The sequence below is a fragment of the Seriola lalandi genome, unplaced genomic scaffold (genome assembly GCF_002814215.2).
Source record: "Seriola lalandi dorsalis isolate HSWRI2012SDOR001 ecotype SW California unplaced genomic scaffold, Sedor1 jcf7180002054336, whole genome shotgun sequence".
In the NCBI taxonomy this organism is placed as follows: Eukaryota; Metazoa; Chordata; class Actinopteri; order Carangiformes; family Carangidae; genus Seriola; species Seriola lalandi.
Window position 1 is genome coordinate 924,133 of NW_019524889.1, and position 26,768 is coordinate 950,900.

General features: G+C 42.7%; 2 protein-coding genes across 2 annotated transcripts in view; one reads left to right on the top strand and one right to left on the bottom strand.

Annotated features, from left to right (window-relative positions):
- Positions 1-21,293, top strand: part of dnah5 (dynein, axonemal, heavy chain 5) — a 96,360-nt gene extending 75,067 nt beyond the window's left edge. The window contains exons 74-88 of the mRNA XM_087174306.1: positions 1,974-2,078; positions 2,528-2,666; positions 3,117-3,231; positions 3,859-4,049; positions 5,252-5,373; positions 7,175-7,324; positions 8,000-8,245; positions 8,492-8,711; positions 10,053-10,258; positions 10,899-11,102; positions 13,551-13,766; positions 14,710-14,922; positions 15,812-15,964; positions 17,505-17,736; positions 19,514-21,293. Coding sequence (XP_087030432.1) covers positions 1,974-2,078; positions 2,528-2,666; positions 3,117-3,231; positions 3,859-4,049; positions 5,252-5,373; positions 7,175-7,324; positions 8,000-8,245; positions 8,492-8,711; positions 10,053-10,258; positions 10,899-11,102; positions 13,551-13,766; positions 14,710-14,922; positions 15,812-15,964; positions 17,505-17,736; positions 19,514-19,665 — 2,664 coding nt within the window. The 3' untranslated portion in view covers positions 19,666-21,293. The remainder of the gene's footprint in view (positions 1-1,973; positions 2,079-2,527; positions 2,667-3,116; positions 3,232-3,858; positions 4,050-5,251; positions 5,374-7,174; positions 7,325-7,999; positions 8,246-8,491; positions 8,712-10,052; positions 10,259-10,898; positions 11,103-13,550; positions 13,767-14,709; positions 14,923-15,811; positions 15,965-17,504; positions 17,737-19,513) is intronic.
- Positions 20,116-26,768, bottom strand: part of LOC111655934 (adenylate cyclase type 2-like) — a 67,171-nt gene continuing 60,518 nt past the window's right edge. The window contains exon 23 of the mRNA XM_087174291.1: positions 20,116-21,577. Within this exon, the coding sequence (XP_087030417.1) occupies positions 21,425-21,577 (153 nt within the window). The 3' untranslated portion in view covers positions 20,116-21,424. The remainder of the gene's footprint in view (positions 21,578-26,768) is intronic.

Sequence of the window (26,768 nt, forward strand, 5' to 3'; positions counted from 1 at the left end):
AAAACCATCATTGACACCCTCCACAAGGAGGGAAAGCCTCAAAAGGTAATTGCAAAAGAAGTTGGATGTTCTCAAAGTGCTGTATCAAAGCACATTAATAGAAAGTTAGCTGGAAGGGAAAAGTGTGGAAGAAAAAGGTGCACAAGCCGCAGGGATGACCGGAGTCTGGAGAGGATTGTCAGGAAAAGGCCATTCAAAAGTGTGGGGGAACTTCACAAGGAGTGGACCGAGGCTGGAGTTAGTGCATCAAGAGCCACCACACACAGACGGATCCTGCAAATGGGCTTCAAATGTCATATTCCTCTTATCAAGCCGCTCCTGAACAACAAACAACGTCAGAAGCGTCTTACCTGGGCTAAAGACAAAAAGAACTGGTCTGTTGCTCAGTGGTCCAAAGTCCTCTTTTCCGATGAGAGCAAATTTTGCATCTCATTTGGAAACCAAGGTCCCAGAGTCTGGAGGAAGAATGGAGATGCACACAATCCAAGATGCATGAAGTCCAGTGTGAAGTTTCCTCAGTCTGTGTTGGTTTGGGGAGCCATGTCATCTGCTGGTGTTTGTCCACTGTGCTTTGAGTCCAGAGTCAACGCAGCTGTCTATCAGGAGATTTTAGAACACTTCATGGTTCCTTCAGCAGACAAGCTTTATGGAGATGCTGACTTCATTTCCCAACAGGACTTGGCACCTGCCCACACTGCCAAAAGTACCAAAACCTGGTTAAATAACCATCAGATAACGGTGCTTGATTGGCCAGCAAACTCGCCAGACCTGAACCCCATAGAGAATTTATGGGGCATTGCCAAGAGAAAGATGAGAGACATGAGACCTAACAATGCAGCAGAGCTGAAGGCCGCTATCAAAGCATCCTGGTCTTCCATAACACCTGAGCAGTGCCACAGGCTGATAGCATCCATGCCATGCCGCATTGAGGCAGTAATTCATGCAAAAGGGGCCCAAACCAAGTACTAAGTACATATGCAAGATTAAACCTTTCAGAGGGCCAATATTTCTCTGTTTAAAATCCCCTTTCTATTAATTGTATGTGATATTCTAATTTTTTGAGATTTTCAATTTGAGGTTTTCATAAGTTGTAAGCCATAATCATCAAAATTATATCAAATGAAGGCTTGAAATATCTTGAGTTGCATGTTATGAACCTATGTTATACATTAGTTTCACCTTGTAAATCTAATTGCTGGAATAAATGAACCTTTGCACGATATTCTAATTTTTTGAGTTTCACCTGTATACACAAAGACACTAAAAGTATCAGGGACTTGATCCCTTCATCCGGGGCAATAGAAATGCACTATAATTGCACCCAATGTAGAGGGCACATTGATTGTGAGTGTGAAAAGACTGTAGGAAGGCTTAGTAATAGCTGATCATCAGATGAAGGATTTATGCCTGATGGGAGAAGTGGCTCTGTACTAAATATGGATTTAATCATAATGGGAGCTGAAGCTACTGCCTCAACTATAAAGCCTGCATCTCTGCAGTTCATGCAGCTTTCTAAAGCCCAACATCGTTGTTCAGTTATTTGCTTTCATTTTATGTCACAGCTCCCGTGTGTAGACAACTCTCAGCTATGACATTCACATACTATACGTCCCTCCAGTTTCATATAACGGTTATCAGTTATCTTGACCATAAAAATCCTTACATCCTTGTGACAGGTTGTATACTGTTAGGAGCAACATGTAAAGGGTGTCAGTCAGTACACTGACGACCAGATTGCCATGAGATTTTGTCTGGATACAAGATAAGGCCTGGATGTACTTAACTTTCATCTTGCCCAGTCCCAGGTCAAAACGTGAACTTGCAATATGTTATAATCTAAAGAGCATCTAACTTTTTTGATCAATTTCTTGCTCCTCACGAGGCATAAACCCTTTTGATTTTAATGATCCCATGGCCAGGTTTATAACCTTCATGTATGTGTTTGTGTGTTGTCTGTGCTCTTATGACACCAGGAACTGGAGAAGGAGAGGACAGACCTCTTGGAAGATGTGACATCTAACAAGAGAAAGATGAAGGAGTTAGAGGACAGCCTCCTCTACCGTCTGACCAGCACACAGGCAAGGAAATACATCTCAAACTATGATATATCAGAAATCACTCTGAAGTATTAAACAACGTTACCTCTGACTGAATTAGGGATTTGGGCATATGATATTCATTAGTGTGGAAAATGTAGCAGTGTTTGTAGCAACTTTTTTACATTCTTGTTTTAAATTCTAAAACCAGTTTATCTGACTTCTTAGTGCTTCCTTCCTTTATGAGAGAGCAATATAAAAAAATAGACTGTTTGTGACATTTGCTAGAAAATATGCTTGTCTGGAGTACCTTTAAATGGTGACCAGATAGTTGTGTAAATGAGGTCACCCAATGCACAAATAAGAGAAAATCATACATGCACATCAGTTCCAGCTATGGCTCTAATTCTGAACTCCATTACCGTTGCAATTTCATGGGTAATGTTTCCATTTTCATCTATTTTCTGACTTGCAAATATCTCTCTTTGTAGGGTTCACTGGTGGAAGATGAGAGTCTGATTCTTGTCCTTGGCAACACCAAACGCACAGCTGAAGAGGTTACTCAGAAACTACAGATTGCTGCAGAGACCGAGATCCAGATTAATGCTGCCAGAGAGGAGTACCGACCTGGTAGGTCATGACAACTGGCTCAAACACACAATTTACACTTTTTTTTTGGTAATTTGGTATGGTTGATTGCCTGCCATGTTTCAGTCAAGGTTCAATCAGATGAAAATGATTCATTTTCAGTGTGTAATTCAGCTCAAGCAACGACAAACATGGATATTGTCCAAGAGAAAATTTCACTACCGAATCCATCCCTAAAAAGCAGATTTGGTTCATAATAAAAACTCTGTGTCAATCTGTGCAACAAATGTTAAAGTAAACAAACAGTTTATTTAACTTCATCGGTTTTTCACAACATATTCTACTGGCCAATATTTTTTATGAAAGTGTGTGACAGGACTCTGTAAAGAGACTTTTTTTGATTCATGATTAAAGGCAAAACGTAGCATTTTCTTCAACAACCACAATTCTTTTGGCATTGCTGTTAAAATTGTCGTGTTTGTGTGTTTTCAGTGGCCACCAGGGGCAGTATCCTGTACTTCTTGATCACTGAAATGAGTATGGTGAATGTCATGTATCAGACCTCTCTGAGACAGTTCCTGGGACTTTTTGACCTCTCTCTGGCTAGGTGAGATTATTCTGCCATTTTCTGCTCTCTGTAATGAACTGATTTCTTTTATAAACATAGAAAAAACTTTTATTGCTTATTTCTTGCTCCTCTCACGGAGATGAATGTCATTGGGCGGGGGTTTGTTTGGGTTATTGGTATCATCAGATGGTGCAGTTGGAGCACTCGTTCCACATTCTTGGCGATTGAATCTGATGCTGAATGCACACGTCTGTGAAGCTATTACAGCTTTTCCCAAAATACTCATTTCTGAAAAGGGAAAAATTATATTAACAGTACTTTAGATAGCTCATAATGTATAATCCCAGTGTCCTGAAGCCAGACAGTTCCAATCTGTTGCCTAACACTTACCTCATTATCTCTCTGTTATCTTTCTCCTTGTGCCACATTTCCATACAGTTACTACAGCAGGAAAGAGATACTGCCATATGTTGTCAGAACTGATATAAATCAGAAACGATAGCTACCTATGTTATGAGGTTTATTTTGTTGTTTAAAATATGTGACAAGTTGTGATAGTGATATTTATAATTTGGGGCTTTCAAGGTGACACAGAGCAGCTAACACACTGTGCAAATTGGATGAAACTGTGGATGTCATATCTGCTTTGAAATTCTTCTTGAACAGGTCCTCCAAAAGTCCTATCACCAGCAAACGCATCACCAACATCATAGAGTTCATGACTTTTGAGGTGTACAAATACGCAGCACGGGGTCTGTACGAAGAACACAAGTTCCTCTTCACTTTGCTGTTGACCCTGAAGATTGACATGCAGAGCAACAGGGTCAAACATGAGGAGTTCCTCACGCTCATTAAAGGTAAGAGGCAACAATGTGTGAACAATGTGCAGTTTTTATTTGTAAAAGTTGTGATGTCTTCGTTAGTCATGCAGATGAAAGTGGATTGATTTTTTTTTTTTTTTTTTTTTTTTTTTTAAGTTTTCCAGTTGGAAGTATTCATGTGCGTGTGTACGAAGCTAAGAAAAGGCATTATGTTCAATGTGATGAATTACGCAGCAAGTTTCAAAACACTGCAGGTTAATTTCCACACTGCTGAGCGAAAATACAGTACATGGAACTTAATTAGTGCCTACAGAGAAGGGCAGACCTTCCAAAAGTGATAATTATGCTTGGGGGAAAAAAGTAAACTGCAAACACAGTTGTAATGTTGTTTATGTAATTCCTGATTTTGTTATCAAGCCAAATAGCTCCCTCAAATCCTATGATTTCCCTAAAGCACAAAGGTGTGAAGTGGTGAGTTTGAAAACATTACTAAATTTCAGAATTTTATGAGGCTGCAACAAAAGGATTTTATATTTCAAACTCAAGTATTAACTGAAGAGTTGGGCTGCTGTAATGATGGCAGTAGTATTTGGAAAAGCAAAGGTTTCCAGGAAGAAAGTGTTTTTTTATCTCTCTTGAGTCTGATCCCCTCAACTGTGTTTCTTTTACTAGTCTGTTACTGATTTTTGTGTCAGCACCTAGAATATATATATTGGACATGATTTGACCTTGCAGTTGAACATAACCAGTGTGTATCGGTTTCCTCTGAGACTGCATTAAAATCTCAACATGTAAAAAGAGAAGCTAAAAGTGTTGTTGTACAGCTATGGCTCACCTTAGAACAGCCTCCAGGTTGTTTGATTAAGTTGGACTAAAATTGCTAGACTACTTTTTTTATTTATTTATTTTGATCTGTTCATTATTCACTCAGCAGATATTGATTTTTTTTTTTTTTTTTTTTTAATGCTTGTCTCAAGGTTTACACACATTTCAAACATACTGGTAATGTAGCAGTTCACTGACTCAGATATGGCGTGCTCCTCACCGCAGGGATAAAAGCCAACTATGACAACTGGCAAGGCCAGAACAGACACAGTCTGCTACTTGCATGCAGCTTGACCATCTGTCAGCTGCGACCTGCCGAACATGGACTCACAACATGACTTTTGTGTGAAGGTTATGTTTGCACGTTTGCATGTATTTGAAACATTTACCGTGGTGTGTATGTGTGTATCCAGGAGGTGCATCTCTGGACCTAAAGGCTTGCCCTCAGAAACCAGCTAAATGGATCCTTGACATGACCTGGCTCAACCTTGTAGAGCTCAGCAAACTGTGGCAGTTCTCTGATATACTGGATCAGGTACCACACACACACACACACACACACACACACACACACAGCTTGATCAACTGGGGCGTGCCCTGACAAGTCTATGATACCTCTTTTTAGCTGAGAGAGTTTTAACCCACAAGGACTTTTATTTATTAAGTTTGAAGATAACTTATCTGTCATCACACACACACACAGCTTCAGCATTGGTCTCTAGGTGCTTATTAAATATTTTTTCACAGCTCTTCTTTGCTCTAGCAAGCATGTCAATATCAGTCTTATCATGTCTCGCGTCATCTCTCTCTTTTATAGACATCCACACACCTGCACACGCTCATCACGACTGACTGTCACTCACATACATACATACACCCTTGTGTGGGTGACTGACAGCCCGGTGGCTCCCATGGAAGGAAAAGCTCGGTGTTATGTGAAATGAGCTTAGTTTGGAGAAACCTTCAATCAGTTACTTTTGGCTGAGCATGTGGGCACATAGACACACAGGACTATGTATGTGTGTACATGAACTTGTATTTCTTCACATACACAAATACACATGTATTTTTGTGTGGATGATTAACAGGGATTAACAGTTATTTGTCTTATGAAATCAGTCTAGCAAGAAGAACAAGGTGAGGACAGGTTTGTGCTGTCATTTCCCCCAGAGAGGGACAGACTCATCTGAGCCTCTGGCTCAGACTTGACACTTCAAACAAGGCTGCACAACACACATGAGGCAGAAGCTCATGAACTGCTCCTCACTTCAACCCAAAAACAAACATCATATTCAGGAAACCATTTTAACCTTGTGGGTAAAGAGTTACTGTCTCAGAAATTCAGGTGTGCGATGTGAATGTGTAGCACCTTCTCTATCAACAGCTGAATACGAGTTATACGGTTACCAGGTTACGGCTGTGCATGTACTGTAAACGTGATCTCTGATTTCCTACTTTAACCTGATTTTACCCAATAAACTGGTTTCCTGCATGCGTGTAAATACAGTGATTAACAGGCTATGTGATGTCACAGTATATAGCATATGGTGTGCTGTCAAGCATTCATACCATGTCTTGGAAGTACATGGTATTTACAAGGATTCAATACGAACCGCTTTCCAAGCAATTAGAGCTAAGTACAGAACAACAAGTGCTAATCCAGGATCTCGTGTTTATAATCCATATTTACGACATACTATACTGTATGCTTGTGCATTTACCTAGAGTACATCATATGTAATCATATGTGATATGGAGAGAAAGACCAACCAGTATACATTAAATATGTTGTTATATATGAATGACCATGACTGATCAAGTTACACCATTGGTCAACTGGCTGACTGTTTGAGTTTCCCCATTGGCCATTGCTCTTTGAAAATGAATTGGCACAAACAGGTTCCATTAGGATGGGTTAAGTGTTGCCAACTTCGCACATTTGTCGGTAGATTTAGAGATTTTTTTTTTTTTTCCAAAAAAGAACCTAGAAATAGATCTAGGAACTTTTTTGGACAAACCTTTGTGTCTTTCCGTAGAAGAGAGTTGCCAGTACTGCCCTCTAGCATCTGCTTCTATTGCTCAGTGAGTGGCGGAAAGGCGGAGCATCGGTTTGCAAATATGACGCGATGATGTCAGTTGTTTACAGCAATTCTACAACAGTTTTAAGTTACATCCTCAATTTTGCACATTGACGATACACGGTCCAGCTATATAATAGGTTACTCTTGTTTTTCCTACATTTTATACTGTACAGATTTGATATAATGGGAAGCAATGAAAGGTTTTGTCATTTTAATGTGTCGTCCTGTGTCAGAGCTGTTGAAATTGTCTTTCAGATAAGTCGTAATGAGAAGCAGTGGAAGTCATGGTTTGATAAGGAGGCCCCAGAGGAGGAAGTCGTTCCAAACTCCTACGACCAGGCTCTTGACTGTTTTAGACGCCTGCTCCTCATACGCTGCTGGTGTCCCGACAGGACCATTGCACAGGTTAGAAAAGACACATCTGTGTGTGTACTTAAAGCCAAATTTTGGTTGTCTAATCAGTTTAGCCACAATACATTGGTTTATACAACAGTATAGGTCATGTAAATCTGAGTAGCTTAAAGCAACTTATTCCTAATTAATAGATAGGTTAGGGCTGGGAAGGAGATGCCGGTTTACTTCAAAGATTCACTTGTATTAATGAAACTGGGTCCAGAAAAAAAGAGTCTAAAATATCTTAATCTACAGTAACATCCCCCTTGGCCAAAACTTTCCTTGAAGGGAAAAGTGGCACACATTTAGTAAAACAGCTCTCTCTCTCTGAAGCTTACTGAGCCTGAATATCTACAAAGGCTAATGGACATTCACTTTTTACTGATGGGTAGTTTTTTTGGTTCACTGCAGACAAGCCCGGAGTGGAATTTATTTTGTTGCACTCACAAACAGTCCAGCAGTTGTCCTTGTCTGACCTCCCTAGTCTTTACTGTCGACTGAAAAGAGTAAGCCAGTAAAAAATTCCTTTGAACTATTTGCTCAGTCCCTGGCCTTTCAGAAAGTAATTCCAATATTTTGTTTTTTTCAATTGGCCTGCAATGCTGAAGTCTTTCCCCTAGTGTTTTAATGATGCATTATGAGGCCAACAAATATACTGTGCCTCAGTTCTTTCCTTCTCTCCTTTAGGCCCGTAAATACATAATGGACGCAATGGGGGAGAAGTACACCGAAGGGGTGGTTCTTGACTTGGAGAAGATGTGGGAGGAGTCAGACCCACGAACACCTCTCATTTGCTTCTTGTCAATGGGCTCAGATCCAACTGACTCCATCATCGCACTGGGGAAGAGACTGAAGATTGAGACCCGATATGTCTCCATGGGACAAGGGCAAGAGGTCCACGCCCGCAAGCTTCTGCAGCAGACCATGGCTAATGTGAGTCAGTGGTGTGAGGTTGCTGCTAGTTTTGTATCATTTCATCTAGCAGCAGAAAATGCTGTTTCATGCAATATGTTGAAGTAGACATTGCAGTTCTCAGTTTCTAAAAATGTGTGTTTAAGCTCTGTGATCCTTAAAAGGTAGATCAACCTTTTCAGAGTTAGTTGCTCTTTTTTGGGGGATCTTGACTTCATGTCTTTGTTGTCCTTAATCTGGATGATAACACTTACTAAATGTCGCCAGGGGGGCTGGGCCTTACTCCAGAACTGCCACCTGGGTCTGGACTTCATGGACGAGCTAATGGACACAGTGACAGAGACAGACTTTGTACACGACAGCTTCCGCCTTTGGATGACCACAGAGGTCCACCGACAATTTCCCATCACCCTTCTGCAGATGTCAATTAAGTTCACCAACGAACCACCACAGGGCCTCAAAGCGGGGCTTAAAAGGACCTATGGAGGTGGGCCAGTTTGGTTTAGTTTAAAGGAAAACAAATGAACCAGAATTTTGTCACAATTTACTGAGCAAGTTCAGTGGTGAGAGTGTACTAGGACTAAAGATGCACATATATGTATCCTCCTATCAGTCAATACAATGCTCCAGCCTGAAATCAACTGAAATAAAATGTCAACAGGTCACACACACACACACACACACACACACACACACACACACACAGACAGTCAATCAGTCACATAATCAATAACTAAGAGATGTGTATATCCTTGGAGAAAGTCAGTGGGAGAAAAGATAACTGTTTGTCATTGTGTTACATCGAAGTGCCAGAAGCCTGTGATGTTACTGAAATTTTAAACAAGTTGAAACACAGAGTCAAACCCTAAAGAAGCAGAAGAGCAGAATATTTATTAGGTATAAACCTGTTGTCTTTGGCTGGCTCATATGGAAAAGGGATACATGTTCCTGAAGAGCAATTGAGAGTCTGGGTACACGCCTATCTTCAGCTCTTGAATCGTGGCTGTAATTAGAAGTTGAATTTTTTCATCAGATTTGGAAAAATTACATTTGTTGTGGGTAGTGCTTTCAGAATATTAAAGTCTGTTTTCAGGTCATTCTGATTTTCCCTTATTCCCTCAAAGCTGAGTCTCTCTTGCCAAATTTTAAATTACGGTAAAACTGAACAACCTGGATTAAGGAGAAACCAAATTGCTTGTCAGATGGCCATTGGAGAGACATTTTTCAGTAATTGAATGTTTTGCAAATCCAAATTTTGGTAGTTATGTAAATTAAAAGTTAGAATTTAACTGGTGCTTTAAATCCCCCACCACACAGTTATTCTCTTGAGCCTGGAAAGATTTCCCAAACCTCATCAGCGTCCAGTAAAGCCCTTTGAGATGTTACCTGACAGATTCCCCAAAAGAGAATTGCGAACTTTCATTATTAAGTTTGTTTCCATTATGTACGTACATCATACCTGGTGTCTCAGAAAATACTGCATCTTAAAATATTTAAACAAATGTTTAAAAAAAAAAAAAAAAAAAAAAAAAAAAAAAAGGATTCATTTAGAAAAATCTTAAGTAAAATTTGTTGACTCAGATCAAAAGTCACCATCCTAAAGCTATTTTTTAGTCTTTTGATTTTTTATTCCATCTTTGAAAAGGGAATCAGCACTGGTATCCGTTCCTAAAATTTTCCAGCGTCCACCAGTTGAAGTAAAAAACTTTCTGCTGGAAGGCTTTGAATCATCCAATTGTTGACAGCTCACAGAGCCACAGTGATTTTCTGGTTCTTAGCCTCCTGTTCAAGAGACTGCTCATGTGTTCATCCGTGTATCCCTCACCAGGTATAAACCAGGACCTGTTGGATGTCAGTAACATGGTGCAGTGGAAGCCGATGCTCTATGGAGTTGCATTTCTCCACAGCACAGTACAGGAAAGGAGGAAGTATGGCCCTCTGGGATGGAACATCCCCTATGAGTTCAACCAGGCGGACTTCAATGCCACTGTCCAGTTTGTTCAGAACCACCTCGATGACATGGACATTAAAAAGGTAGAAGTGACACTTCTCACTGTATACCAGTGTTTGTTCAAATAGAGGGCAAGTAAGGTGAAAAAACTCATATTTAAGAGCTACCAACAAATACTGTAGTTCTGAGTGCAGAGTTACAGAATAATGAAGATTTTAAAATAAAGTATAATAGACACCTTACTAGTGGAAGAAGTGACCAGCAGGTTGTCTCCTGATCAGTTTTCCTGTGGCAGCATGTCAAAAATAAATACTAATAAAAGTGTCATAAGAAATTAGGGTTTGTCAAGTAATTATTGTACTCGCATAAGAATGTATTTGACAACATTATAATGTGAGCGTCTAATATAATTGTATTAGTTTCAAAAATGGATAAAAAGAAACAAGGAAAAAGTCCCTTTGATCCTGTTTCTTTTGTGAGAGTTAACAAGAATTTCTCATACTGTTTGCCATCTGATATGAAAGGAATTAATTTCAAACTCATGTCCATCAGAAATAATAACCATGCTAAAGATGAAAAACCACAGTCCCTGTCCCATGGTATTTCCAGTTTCCTCAGAGGTTATGCCTCACAATAACACGAATCAGATACGAACAATTGAACAACTGATTTTATTTTGGTGAGTACTGTAACCATCACAATGAATATTTCTTTTCTCCTCAGGGTGTATCATGGAACACGGTGCGGTACATGATCGGAGAGATTCAGTACGGTGGCCGTGTGACTGACGACTATGACAAGCGCCTCCTCAACACCTTTGCCAAGGTGTGGTTCAGTGAGGACATGTTTGGACCTGCCTTCAACTTCTACAAGGGCTACAGCATCCCGAAATGCTCCAGTGTTGACCAATATCTGACATACATTCAGGTGGGTGCCTCTCTGGTGGATGATGGTTAAGGGTACATGTTTTTATCTGACTTCTACAAATAATACAACAGGTGTAAAGGCTGTAGAGCTTTTCGTTTCGGCACATTAACTCCCTAATTTTCTACATCTTTGTTGAAATTATGTTCCTGTCATATGATGTTGCCTATTTTTTTTTTAACAATGAGGACAGCAACACGCAACAAGCTGCCATTTGGGATTTTAGATAGAATGCAAGCATGCTCATTTTATCACAGATTATGTATGATTTGTGTGTGTGTGCTCTATGTGTATGTCTGGGGGCAGTTCCTGAGCTAGTTTCATTAAAGCTGGTTTCATTATGATGGATGCTCAGGGCTGCCAGGCTCAGCAAGCTTATTCCTCTGCACTGCCTTTCAAATAGAGAATGACAAACACAGCCTTGGAGAACACACACACAGACATAGACAGATATAAACTCACATAGATGAAACATTCACACGCACACAAATTTGCTTACAACCCTTTTTTCTCTTTCTGTCATTGACAAAAATACACACATGTTCACACTTTATCTACACATGCAAAATACACAACAGAGCACAGCATGTCTGTTTGTGTGTGTGTGTGTCCACGTGTCCTTGTATTTAAATTAAATACAGACAGACAGGAACGAGGCTAAAATTCCCCAAGAGGAAATAAATGACCACAGCAAGGAACAAAGGCTATTCTGTGCAGCACACACTGTGACACTCTCTTCATCACCTCACATTTTTCCCAGTGTTAGTCAGGTTCTCTCCTGATGTTTGACTCTATTTGAATGCAGTGTGGTTGATGTTTGAAGGATAAACTAGCTTATGATGACATAAATCACAAGTGTCTCCACAGTGCGAACTCTGAGCTGTTCTCAATCAACAAAGAAACAAGCTCAGAGGGAATCTGATAACCCAAGGAGAAATAAATCTTTTCTGAAATGTGCTAACATATGAAGATGAAACATTATTTTCTGGCGCCATGTTCATTTGCTAATTTCCATTTCAAGCCATTGCACCATTCTTGATGTATTAAAGTAGATTATAGGTTTCCTTAAAAAAACAAAGCATACAACATATTACATCTGTTTACTCACATGACATTATTGATCATAATAAAGCTTTGTCCAGCCACTTCAGATTAAGTTTATTCTGAATTTTATAGTTCCATAAGGAACATCATTAGTTACACTATGGTAACAGATGGTCTGTCTTCCTGTCATTGAGAAAGACACTTACTGCAAGATGTCTTCGAACCAATTAAAGCAACACAGCTTTGAACTCAGTGCTTTTCATTGAGCCGATGTTAGTGAGTCACTTTTAGAATTCCTAATCTTAATTAGAGCAACTTTAGCTCTGAATTTAATCCTAAAATCTAGGTTTTACACTAATTTAAATGGCATCAGTGGCAGCCATGTAATTCCTATTAGGGTCAGCAGTTCACTATAAATAAACCATATTAGAGAACCAGTTTATATGCGTTGTATTCAGGTTTTGTTTTGTTTTTTTCCAGTGGATTTCTTTTAGCCACCTGATCTTGTGACGAAATAATTAATCACAATATTAGTGAAGGCATACATCTATACTGCTGAGATATTTATCCTGTGAGACCAGATGAACAATTGTTATTGACTGCTACAGAACTCCTGTCAGAGCGCGCACAGTCAGTGGGTGATCTCCTTTGCTCAGAAAACCTTTAACAAAAGTTAAATAACACAAGTTTGTGAGAGAGAGAGATGCAACCAAGGTCCATTGCTGCCAGTAACTATGTACATTCAACTCTGCAGTCTCTGAGATGGTAAGAAATCACAACACACATTTCTCTATAAGGCACAGCTGAGGATTGCTGTCTTGTCCTAATACATGTCCATCTGAAACATCACATACAGCTACCCATCACCACAGAGATGGTTCATTTCGCAGCACTAGATCCAATGGCTCTGTCCTGGGCCTATTGAAGACAGTTGGCTGTGTTTATAGGTGGAAAACCAGGGAGTGTTGTAGGTTAGATTGGAGGGATGGCATGAATCTCCCAAGTGTTATATCCTTGCGAAGCTCTTCACTGGAGGGTGAAAAGAAGCAGCTGGTGACACCGTGTGTATCAGAGGAGACACTTGGCTGTCTACACTTCCCCCAGGCCAACAGTGGGCTTAGCAGTGACAAAACCTGCAGTTTAGGGAAATGGGTACTTGAAACTGTGGAGGGAAAAAAACAGAAAAACCTATTCCACATTGTTGGAGAATTTCTCCGATAAGCTTTGCCAGCGTGTTTCTGCCAGCTCCGTTTGAGGCGATATGCTGCTCAATAGGGGCACAAGGGCTCTCTCACAATATTTCACAATGTTTATCAGAGCTATTTCTGTCTAAAAATATTTGCACAAATGCTCTGCTGTCCGAATACCTGACCCCCGGTCCAGTAACTGTTGCTCTTCCTTTCACAGGGTCTGCCAGCCTACGACACTCCAGAGGTATTTGGTCTTCACCCAAACGCAGACATAACCTACCAGAGTAAACTGGCTAAGGATGTACTGGACACCATCCTCAGTATTCAGCCAAAAGACAGCTCATCAGGCAGAGGGGAAACCAGAGAGGCTGTTGTGTCCAGGCTGGCTGATGACATGCTGGAGAAACTACCTCCTGACTATGTACCCTTTGAAGTAAGCAAGTGTGTGTGCGTGCCATGAACCACCTGAGGCGAGTGAAGCAACATGTGCAGTGTTTCTCAACTCACCATGTGTGCTGTGCAAAGAGGCTGGTGTGGTGCAGTCAGAGAGGTGGGATGTGTGTTAGTGAGGTGATGGAAGGTTGTGTGTGTTTGAGACGGTGACAGACAGAGAGCAAAGACGACTGGAGATAGAAGGGGTGTGAATGCAGCTGAATCTTGCTAGCTTTGTTTTATTTAGGGGTTTCTCTCCCTTTTTTTTTTTTTTTTTGTCACTTCAGAGAAAGTGACGGGAATGTGAATTTGAGTGAGTCAAGGTGCAAAGTTCATCATGGAAAATCTGTCACTGCTCATCACACCTTGCATCTACCACTTTCAGATCCATCTATCTGCCTGTTTGTCTCTTTAGAATATATGAAAAAAGTTTAAAAAAAGATACGTGGTAGCCCATGCTGAATTGACCCCCCGAAACCTCAAAAGATGTTTTAAAATGATGGGACAGTTGTATGTAGAGTACAGATGCCCAACAGAATGAGAGGGAATACAGAAGTGTTTACAGACATAACTGTATGTGCAGTAAAGGACAAATGTATCATGGTTTGAGAAACACCCATGAAGTCCATCTCTCTTCTGTTCTTTTCTGTTCCTTATAAATAGTAGTAACTATAGAAACCTCGCATCATGTGCTCATTGTGCACCTGAAGCATGCAGGCAGTTTGTATTAATTATCTGGATAAGAAAGGGAAAAGCTCATGCAACATTTCCAAGGTTGCAAATGGATCAAATTATATTTTAAAAAAGTTGTGCAGAATACAGGTAAACTGAACTTTAGTGCTTCCAATCACTCCATACATATATTAATTATTCAGAAGATAAATTAAAATTAGATAAATTAATAATTATTAATATTAACAAATTGTCTTACCTGATGAAATCAGGTGAGAGATCGTCTCCAGAAGATGGGTCCCTTCCAGCCCATGAACATCTTCCTGCGTCAGGAGATCGATTGGATGCAGAGGGTCATAGTTCTGGTCCGAAACACCCTGACTGACCTCAAGTTGGCCATCGATGGAACCATCATCATGAGCGAGAACCTGCGAGACGCCTTGGATTGCATGTATGACGCACGCATTCCCGCACGCTGGAAGAAGGTCGGTGGAGAACATAGTCTGGAATTTAAAGTTATAAACTGAACTCACAGTTGTCAGATTGAATGCAGTGGCTTTTCATCTGTGGCTTCATTTAACTCACTGAAAGCTATTAATGGCCATTGCTTTTAATACAGAATGCTAACGAGCCATTTTTGGGAGCCTTGAGGCACCAGTTAATATCTCAAAGATCCTTTTATGGTTGTGCAGGAATCATTTCACTGATGTTATTTATTGTCCTGAAGGCTTACTTGTTTGTTTCTGATAACATCAGATACGTCATGCTGGCTAAAATGCTGTTCACTATCATCAGTCAGCCTCTAATTTCTTGTTTAGCCCACACCGATGCTCCTTACCTTTTATATTTATGTACTTCATTTAAAAATTGTATCCATAATGCACAAATCCATTTCCGTGATGAATGGAAATGACTCACAAACAAACTTATCTGAAGAAATTGCTAGAATATTAATATTGAGACAGGGAGTGCATGAGAGCACAACAAAGAAGTATGACTCGGAATGACTTTTCCCATATCTTTACATCTGAATCATTCTGTTGGCATTCAAGCCATGCTCTCACAAACATTACATCATTAGAATAATTTAGACTTGAACGGCTTCCTGGCTCAGATACAGAAATGTCCTATTTGCAGTGCTATCTGCTTTGGCCCATTCACCTTCACTCTATTGTGTTCTGTTGTTTTCTAATCTTTTTGAATTGTACTGTGCTGAATTCTTTCTTTTCCTCTTGCCACATGGTGATTCACGACACTTTTCTTTTTTCATCTTCTCGTCTCCCTGTTGTCTCCTCCTCTGATATACCTGGATGACAGTTTTCAGCATTTCATCATAACGTTTTGTTAGTGTTGTTGTTTGTCTTTGTTTTTCAGGCATCGTGGGCCTCCAGCACCCTGGGGTTCTGGTTCACGGAGTTGCTTGAGCGGAACCGGCAGTTCCAGTCGTGGATCTTTGAAGGACGGCCCAACTGCTTCTGGATGACAGGCTTCTTCAACCCACAGGGCTTCCTGACAGCCATGAGACAGGTATACACGGCATCAGGCTACCTACCTACTCGCCCACCGCCAGAGAGGAGGCCAGATGGCACACAGAGGGAGAGGCAGGCACATGGCCACATTCATACACGCAGTCACTCGCATGTACACACAAACACACACAGAGTGTGTGACCCTTCTTGCTCCAATCTCAAATCATGTCCCTGTTGGTAGGGCTCATTATTGAACCTTATAAATATACAGAGAAGTATCTACATTTATATGGAACATTAAAAAGCAAGTGAAAATGGGATGATAATAATTTGCAATCCTCAGCAAATGGTCTGTAGTTGACAACTAAATTTATACAGTATTTCTCCAATTTTCACTTCACTGTCTAAGAATAGAAGCATTTTCACAGCTGTCCTTGTTATGGACTGAAAACTACAGTGAACAGTGACTATTTGCAGGAATATGAAGTACTATTAAACATAAATTATTTTCCTACACAAGGTCTAAACCAACCAAATAACCATGTTTATGTTGTTTTTGTTGCATTTTCTATGTATTTTAAATACTCCTGAGACCTACAGGATAGAATGTGTATTTTTTCTATATTTGTCAATGCCTTGCAATTTGAACTAAATCTGTCTTTTATACATCTATTACTGCCTCCACCAAGGGCAAGTTATTACCTTTTTACTTCTTGATTTCTTTTTGTTTGTCAACAAAATATCTCTACAAAACCTTCAGTCTGCATGACTGGTGGCCTTAATGATTTTTTTAAATCTGAATTTGTTGGAGATCCAGATATCATATACAGTAACTATGAACATGAACTGAAACAGATCTGCAGTATGTTTTCAGACAAATCAATTTAGTTTACAATTTATATAGTGGTAGGAATAGAAAATTGTTTAGCATTGCTGTCAAGTTCACACATTTGACTGCCCTCTAGTTTTTATTTATTCCACATCCTGGTTGCTCAGAGACAGAGAAAATAGTGTGGATGCAGATGTCTGTGTTTTACTGAGCAGGGGTTTGTTGGACGCCTGTTAATAAATAAAGCAGGCGTATCTGCTCACCAAACTTGTATACCAGCTTCACAGGAGAGACATTGCAGCTTTTCTTGGACCAGTGGCATCACAAAGTGTCTGCAGGGCGCTCTGACTGTGTGATGTGGTGAAATTCCTGGCTTGTTTATAAGAACTCTTGTGTGTCTGTCCTGTTGTTCCCAGTAAGGTTTTTTTTTGTGTGCCTCTTTCAAAATGAAATGACTGAAGGGATATACTACTCACATTTAATTCATTTACGTTGCACTCTGCTCCCGTTCCTCGCTCTTTTTGAGTCATATTGGATTTATTTTCTTTCTGCTGGTACTGCGTTGCACAAAACACCATCGATATAGTGCATTTCTTTGCCCAATAATGTTTTTTATATTATACCTCTATTACAATCCTGTTATCAAAATAGATTTTTTTTTTTTTTTTTTTAATGGGGACACAAATGTCAGTTCTATCATTCAGGTGTTCTGCTATGTGGCACTGCCTACATCACTGCCTTAACTTGCAAACTGTCCCTGCACTCGTAGGAGATCACTCGGGCCAACAAAGGCTGGGCCCTGGACCGTATGGTGCTGTGCAATGAGGTGACCAGGTGGATGAAGGACGACATCACCCAACCACCCTCGGAGGGAGTGTACGTCTATGGCCTGTACCTGGAGGGAGCAGGCTGGGACCGCCGCAACTGCAAACTCATCGACTCAAAACTAAAAGTCCTCTTCGAGATGATGCCTGTGATTAGGATGTACGCTGAGAATAATGGTGAGTTTTTTGGGGGGTTCTGTTTCGTTTGTAAATTGAGTCAAAAGTTCAACCAGGTGGATTTTGAAGACTAATCTGACAACCATGCTTTAAGCTTTAATCAAGTCTTCCTTAAGAACACCAGTCTTTCTAGTCTGTGTCAGTCTCTTCTCTCCTCCTTAATGTTTGCATCCCACACAGTCACTCAGAATGGATGGATGTAACATTTAAATGTCAAGCAGACTAAGTGCTATTTATTTTGTCTGGCAATAGATTACCAGTAGCATGTGCCACAGCATTTGTCCTGGATAAGACCAGACTGTATTCAGGCAGGCAGCAGATAAAACGGCCCCCATGGACACCTGCAAGCAAGGCTGCCTGGGAAATGAATTAATGATACACCATATGCCCTCCCAGCTTTTCCCATAAGAAGGCTGCCTGCTGGGTTCTGTGTCAGTACAAACTGCAAAGGACTTGTGAATGATGTTTCTGTAGACAAGTGGTTGCAAGAACATCTATGCTGTATGAGTGAGAGTCTTGAAAACCCCCTTACTTAATTGTGACGTCCTTCAAAGAGATTAGTTTCATCCCTGTGTGTATCATCTCTAAAGACCGACTCAACAAAGGCTGTTTTTTGCTTGTGACAAGGATTGTTGGTTTCTCTGCTGATGTAGGGCTGTTGAGGAACACTCAAGTAGCACTTCATCAGGCTGTGACTGACAGGCTAACAATCAGTTAGCAAGCTGACGGCCTAAAAACCAAGTAACAATAATAAGGTGGTTCTGTAGGAGTAGTGGTAAATAACCACATGTTCTCGTAATCAGAGTCATTTGTATGATTTGAGCAGATTTTGACTTTATAAAAACACATTTTAATGTTTTGATTTACAGTGGCTTCAGAAAGAATTCAGACCCCTTCACTTTTGCACACATTGTGTTGTAGATTTAATTTTAATTTTTAATTTTAACTTAAACTTATTTTTTTGCCCATCTATCCATCCTCAATAAACATGTTTTGAGAAGACTTAAAGCTTTAGAAATGGTTTGGTACCATTACCCTGATCTAAGCCTCGCCACACAATTTTATCACAGAGGTCTACAGAGAGTTCCCCTGACATCCTGGCTTGGTTTCTCTCCTCACATGCAGTGTAAATTATGGGACTTTGTATACAGGGGTGTGAGCCTTTCCAATCAATGCAATTTGCCACAGGTTGACTCCATTCAAGACATGTCTGAAGGATAATTAAAGCACAGAGGGTGCACCTGAGTGCAATTTGGAGTTCTACAGCAAAGGGTCTGAATATGTTCGTAAATGAGAGATTTCAGTTTTTTGAAATTTTGAACAAATTTGCAAATTTTTCGAAAAACATGTTTTCACCACATCGTGATGAGTTGTTGAGTGTATATTGATGAGAAAAAAAAATTTAAATTTAGAATCAGAACACAAAGTGTACAAATAGTTCAGGGGTATGAATACTTCCTGAATGCACTGTAAATTCAATAGGATAAATTAATATAAATAGGAATTATAGATGCAATAAAATAGATCTGTGTGCATATAGATGTGCAATGTTCGTGATGTTTAACTGAGTGAAGTATGGTTGTGGGTCTCAATCGGTAAAGATGGGAGGTAGTGGGTGCTGTGGTGTTGTAGAGTCTGATGAGTGATGGCATGACATTCAATACTTCATAAACATGAAATAATTCTAGAAACACATGTTGAATTAAGAGACAGTTTTACCAGCTGTTGCTCCATTTTCTGTTACCACTTTAGACTTTTCAATTTTTCTGTGTTGCAGGTATGAAGGATTCCCGCCTCTACTCCTGTCCAATCTACAAGAAGCCGGTTAGGACAGATATGAATTACATCGCAGCTGTAGATCTGAAGACTTCACTTCCTCCAGAATACTGGATCCTCCGGGGTGTGGCACTACTCTGTGACGTCAAATGACCGCATGTTGACAAACATTGATGCATATCCGGTGGAAGGTTAGCCATTATTAATTTCCTATCAATATGGAGACCAGTGGGGACACATGTGGTTCCATACAATGGAACATAAAAAAATGGAGACCGTATTCTAACACAGACAGGACAAAGATTGTGATTCATCTTTGGCCTGGATAAGTTTAGATAATATTGTATGTCAATCTGCTCACTAGCAGCATTGCCCAATGTCAATTGCGTACCACAGTCCAGAGGCACAAAAATGTTGAACTTATTCTAGTTGTGAGCTTTGTATTGGATTGATGTCATCAGTGCATTCGATCGCTGTGATGCAACAGCTTCTCACGGACCAGTTTAGGTTGATGAAGAATATCAATCCAGTGTGCAAGAGCATTTTCATCATCCTGCTGTTAATTGTAAATCAACCTTACAATCAAAAATTCACTCCATAGAATTGAAATACATAGAAATTTTAATGAAGTTTTTACAAAAAACAATGGCATCATCAAAACATCAAAACACTTTTTTGGTAGTATTTTCTTTTCTTACAAAACCACCATACCATACGCACTCTAAAGCTACCCTGTACAGATCAGGCTTGGGTTTCCCAAAATTAAAGTCTTCACACTGAAATCATCTTCATCTCTTTGTTATCCAGTAGTTTGACTCTAACCTGACTATTACATCCATACGGCTCAGATCTGATCCTCTCAGCTTGGTCTGAAAAGCTACAAACCCTGACCTATGCCATAAGGATTATTTATAGTTTTGTGTAAACACTCAGTGGAGACAAGATGGTTAAAGTGCAAAGACAGTTTTGGGAAACTCTGCCCCACATGAATATCATAATATATTCATAGATTCTTTTTTTTCAATGCGTTTCATGGTCCTAGACCACCTGTAAAATACATCCAAGACTTCGTGCTTCTAACAAGGTTGATGGACTTATGTACACATATGCGTGTCTCCTTGTTGGCGGTCTGTGTTTTTTAAACAAGACCAGCTTCATCTTGGCAACAGTGGTCATGCAGTTTTCCCTTCTATACTTTGCGTTCAGTTTAATATCAGATCGTCAGATCTATGACTTTTTTTTTTTTTTTTTTTGTATCACTTGGTACAAATTTGGTTGAGTTGGGGGCACACAAAGTTCACCAGCATGATGTGTTTGTATTGTTGTTCACTCTAACATTCTTGTCTTTTGGATGCACAAATGCTCTTCAAGAGGCCTTGATATGAAAACTGTTGCAACACACTTTGCTTCTCTCTTTGTACTGTACATCATTTGACATCCAAAATGTACCGTTTCCTGTAAAATGAACAGACTGCAGATTCTGTTTTAGATGCACCTGGATAGAAAGAGGCTTTTATCTCAAAGTGATGCCACAAGCCTCCCAGAACTGAGTCAGAATACTAATTTAGATCATTTTAGACTATTCTCTCTGACTGAACTTGTACAATATTAGATCTGACTGACTTGAGCCACTGTGGCTTTTCTGGATCCAACATTCAAATTACAAAATATTTCAGGGGTTATTGCCTACCTGCTGTACAGTTACATAAGTGACAAAATGTATACTACAGCTGTGGCATAGGTAACTTGCAATGCAAAATTAAAATAATTTTTTTCCTTGCGATGCAGATCCAATTCTTTTGTGCCTCATACTTTTCTGCTACAATGGCATTGAGAAGATCGAACCTCCATTAATTGGAAATGAATGTCTGTGCTTTGTGCCTGTGTAAATTCAGCATAGTGTGAACCAGTCTTACGGCATTACATTCCCTTGGGACAGTGAGCGGGTCATCTCTGTGTGCACAAAGTAGGTCTTGAGCTCCCCTTTGCCCTTAACGTTGATGATGCCTCTACAAGAGCACATGTAGCCCAGGGTAAGAAGGATGCGACTTGTCTCCTCTGTCACCTACAGGGAGAACCAGATGGGTAACATCCATTTTGCTTATCTTACACAACTGGATTAACTTCCTGCAGGCAAAGATACTCAGCTCTCTACAGGAAAACATTTCCAGGAGCTGAGGGGAAGTCTGCTGACCATTAACTCATAAGTAGCAATTGTATTTTAGCAGACAAAATCCGGATTTAAATTGCATATAAAAGTGTTGTCTGAAATTAACCTGAATGTTAGGATTTAGACTGCAAAAATATGCATATCAAGTAGAGCTGCATTCACAGGTGCCCCCACTATATATTTTTTTTATCCTATCATTAAGGATTATAGCAGATAAAGAGCTCAGCAGTCATCCCAGAACACTGCAGCTTCCAGACAACATAGCATATGACAAAATATAAAAAGTAACACTGAAAGGAAAATGTCCTCTGGGTTTTAGAATTAGGGATTGTCAGTAAAATGAGCACAGATGTGAAATAACTGTATACTACCTTGGAAGGACTCAACATTTCATAGTGTTGCCTCTGCGTATCTTGAAATATCATCAGGCAATCTTGGAATGCAATTGAAAGTACTGCAGTTGGGCTACAGTTGTGCTACACTGCACAGCAGATGGCTCTATCAGATGTGTGCAGGCTGTGAAGTGTAATATAGCCCTCTGAAGACTGAATGATTCTCACAGCCACACATCATGCAGGTGAAAAAAACACTTATCAGTGCTCAGGCAGTTTGCAAATGTAAGACTTGAAGATGTCACATGATGCTGAGATGATTTGATGTCCTTGCTGCCATAAACAGCATGAGCAGAGGGAGTATTCATCTTTTAAACATCTGCACTGACATTTAAAATGTCTACATTTGAAAATAAAGCACTGCTGCTTTGAAAGAAACAGTCAACTTCAAACACAACGTGATGTGTGACAGATACAGAGAATCTTAAGGTTATTTACATAACCCCGGTTCTCTGAGTAATATGAGTGAGATGTCTCACTATGGGATGCACGCCCCCGCTGCAGCCCTCAGAAGCACTTATCTCATTACGCCAATCCTGATTGGCTGGTGAACGTGTTCGTCCGCGTCAGGTAGTCCCACCTGCCATAAATATCCCCTGCAGACGTCACCACTTCATTCAAGATAAGCACCTCTTCTCACTCGCCCAAGCAAGAAGGGTTGTCTGGTGAGACATCTCACTCATATTACTCAGAGAACCGGGGTTATGTAAATAACCTTAAGTTCGCTTTCATAATATTCGCTCGATGTCTCACTATGGGATATGGTAGCTCCCGTATTGCCAGACAAGCTTATCTATCGTCCACCAACCATCAGAGAAGATATTCTGTTCCAATCAGGACTGCAAAACCGCCCGTGCCACGTACGGAGCGGAAACGTCCAGCATATAGAATCGAACAAAAGTGAGCAGCGAGGACCATCTCGCCGCAGCACAAATGTCCTGAACAGAAACCCCCCTGAACAAGGCCCAGGATGCAGCCATACCCCGAGTCGAGTGCGCACGCAGGCCTCCGGGAGGCTGCAAACCCTGACTCGAGTAAGCAGAAACAATCGCCTCCACCACCCAGTGGGACAGACGTTGCTTCGTGATAGGTTTCCCCTTATGGGGATCAGCCCAGGAGACAAACAGCTGATCGCTCCTCCTGAAGCTTCCTGTTTTGTCCATGTAAGTGCGCACAGCACGAACTGGACATAACACATGCGGTCGCTGCACCCCTGGCGAGGCAGCGAAGGCCGCAAGGTCAATAGGAGAAAATGAGCCAACCATCTTCGGCACAAAAGCCGGATTGGGCTTCAAAATCATCCTCACATCCCCTGGGAAAAGATGAGTGCATGATGGATGCACTGAAAGCACATGAATGTCACTGACTCACTTTGCCGAGGCCAGAGCCAGCAACAGCACTGTTTTGAGGTACACGTGCTTTAGGTCCGCCTTCTCCAGTGGTTCAAAAGGAGGACCCCCGAGCCCCTCCAGAACCACAGCCAGGTCCCACGGAGGCACCAGTGGTCTGGACACGGGGAGAAGCCTGCAAGCTCCCTTCATAAACTGACAAACCAGCAGATGTTGGCTCGCGTTTTTTTTACCACGCGGAAATAGCCGCCAAGTACACTTTAACCGTGGAGAAGGCATTCCGGTTGTCAATCAGGTCTTGCAGGAATGACAATATCACCCCCACCGGGCACTGGAAAGGAATGTGGCCATTCCTGTGACACCAATTCTCGAAAACTCTCCACTTACAGTCATATAGAGACCTGGTGGAAGAGGCTCGAGCGCTCTGTATTGTGGAAATCACCCGCTGTGGGAGCCCCACAGCTGACAGATTGAACCACTCAGGGGCCAAGCCCATAGTGCCAGGCGCTCCGGGTGCGGGTGGAAAACCGACCCCGCCCCCTGCGACAGCAGGTCCCGGCGCAGCGGGAGCTGCCAAGGCTGAGCGCACAGCAACTGGAAAATCTTCGCCAGCCACTGCATTGCGGGCCAGTGTGGAGCTATTAAAACCAGTTTGTGGCCGTGTTCCCTCACTCTGGCCAGAGTGGGGGGTATCAGGGCCAGTGGGGGGAACGCATAGAGACGCACGCGCGGCCAGGCGTGCGCCAGCGCATCCACGCCCTGAGGAGCATCCCTGCTGTGCAGAGAGTAAAACACCGCAAGTTTTCTCTCGAGGCGAACAGATCTACGGTGGCCCGGCCGAACCGTGTCCAAATCTGTTCCACAATCTCTGGGTGCAGAGTCCACTCCCCGTACATCGGCGTGCCCCTGGATAACAGGTCCGCGCCCGTGTTCAGGACACCTGGGACGTGTGTCGCTCTCAGAGAGAGGAGACGGCCGGAGCTCCAGAGGATCAGTTTGCGTGCCAGCATGTGTAACGACGTGAACGTAAGCTGCCCTGGCGGTTGATATACGCCACTGTCGTTGTATTGTCCGTTCTCACCAGGACATGACGGCCCTGGAGGGACGGGAGGAAGTGTTTCAGGGAGAGGAACACCACTGAAAGTTCCAGGAAATTTATGTGGGATTGTTGGAGAGCCACACTCCAGCAGCCCCTCACAGACTCGCCTTCGTGTATTCCGCCCCAGCGGACAGACTGGTGTCTGTAGTGACCACCCTTCTTGACAGGACTGAGCCCATGGGGACCCCTTGGGTCAGGGAGCGCGCCAGTGACACAGCGTCCTGGCGCATTCCGGTGTGATCCACACTCTCCGTGCGCCATGGCGCACGGGATCCAGCCCGCATGAGGCTATCCAAAACTGGAATTCCCTTATGTGGAGGCGGCCGAGACGGACTACGTGAATGGCTGACGCCATCAGTCCGAGTAACCGCAGACACAATCTGAATTGAACATATGTGCCTGGATGAAAAAGCGCGAGGCATGTCCTGAATGTTTTCACTCGCTCTGCCGAGAGGCGCACTGTGAAGTTCACCGAGTCCAGAAATAATCCCAAAAAGATTATATTCTGTGCCGGGACGAGCATGCTCTTTTCTGCGTTCATCACAAAGCCCAGATTGAGCAGGTGCTGTGTGAGGATATGCATGTGTGCCTTGGCTTCCTGCTCCGATTGCGCCAGAAGCAGCCAATCGTCGAGGTATGTGGCCAGGCGGATGCCCCGTCTACTCAGCGGGGCTATTGCCGCCTCCGTGCACCGGACAAACACTCTCGGGCTCAGGGAGAGGCCGAAGGGGAGCACGCGGTACTCGTAACAGACCCCCTGGAAAGCAAATCTCAGATACTTTCTGTGGGGGGGATAAATTGAAATGTGGAAATATGCGTCCTTCAGATCGACAGATGTGAACCAGTCGCCCTGATGCACCAGACGCAGCAGAGATGCGTGTGTGAGCATCCTGAAATTGTATTTCCTGAGATATTTGTTCAGAGCCCGCAGATCCAGGATAGGGCGAATTCCGGTTCCCCCCCCGTTTGGGGACCAGAAAATACCTGGAGTAAAAACCGCTCTGACTCTGTGCGGGAGGTACTATACATATCGCTTGCTTGATTAACAGTGAGTGGATTTCCTCCTGTAAAACGCGAGCTGACTCTCCCTAAGCCTGGGAATGAATTATGCCGGCGAATCGCGGGGGAACGGCGGCAAATTGGAGTCCTCAGCACCCAGGGTGAAGCTGGAAGAGCGCTCCAACTCTCCCACCTGAGGGAGAGATTGGATACACACTCCAGCTCCCTCGCCAGCGAGAGTGGGGCCATCCGCGGTGCGGTGGCGTCCTTTCGCGGCGGGGCCGGGACAGCCCACCCGAGCGGCGCTGTGCTTTTCAGCCCGGGCTGACAGCGCCGCGGCGGGGCTGCCTCGGTTTCCGCTCCGGTGAGAGCTATGGCAGCTTCTCGCCGGAGCGGGACAGCAGGCGTCGTTTTTATATTTTTTATTCTTTTGGCTTTTGTATGCTGCGCCCTCGGCCTGGATGCGACAGCGGGACACATTTTATTTTCATACTCTTTGTGAAAACACATGTGTGCGTGCGTGCTTGTGGACGTGAGGGAGGGGCAACAGCTGAACCCTCCGCTGCAAACTGTCCTTTCTCTCCAGCCCGCCGTGGCTGGGAGAAGGGGGCGCGGTGGGCCCCGGGGAGCACGCTTGGAAGCCAAGCAGGTGTGGCTGGGGAACGGGGAACAACCAGCTGCATCACCTGTGAAGAGAGGCGGTCACCCCGCTCTCTTTTTCTTCCTGGCCTGGGAATGGGCAGCATGCGCGGGCTGGGCCTGCGGGGCTGCGGTTGAGGCCGGGGGTTTCCTCTGTCAGCCGGGCCGGGTTACCTGACCATGAAGGGGCGCCGGGGCGGGCTCGGGCTTCTGCATAGAGGCCAGTGCGGAGCCGAAGAGCCCCTCCGGGACTATGGGCATGTCCAGGATGTCCTCCTTCTCCCTATCTGACAGGTTAGCGAGGCCTAGCCACCGCGCACGCTCCTGCAGAACCATATTTCCCAGCGCTCTCCCCGTGGCCTGGACCGCGCAGCGCTGGACACGGAGACACAGGTCGGTGATGACCGGTATTTCCTCCCACGTAGCTGGGTCCTGAGACTGCGCAAAGTCCTCACACAACTCGGCCTGGTAAGCCGTGAGCAGAGAGAGGACATTGAGCACTCTGGCCGAGAGCGCCGCCGCCTTGTACGTTTTCTCAGTCATGGCTGACTGGAAACGGTCAGACTTGGACGGCAGGCTGGGGCCCCTGGATGGCGCTGCTGCCGGCC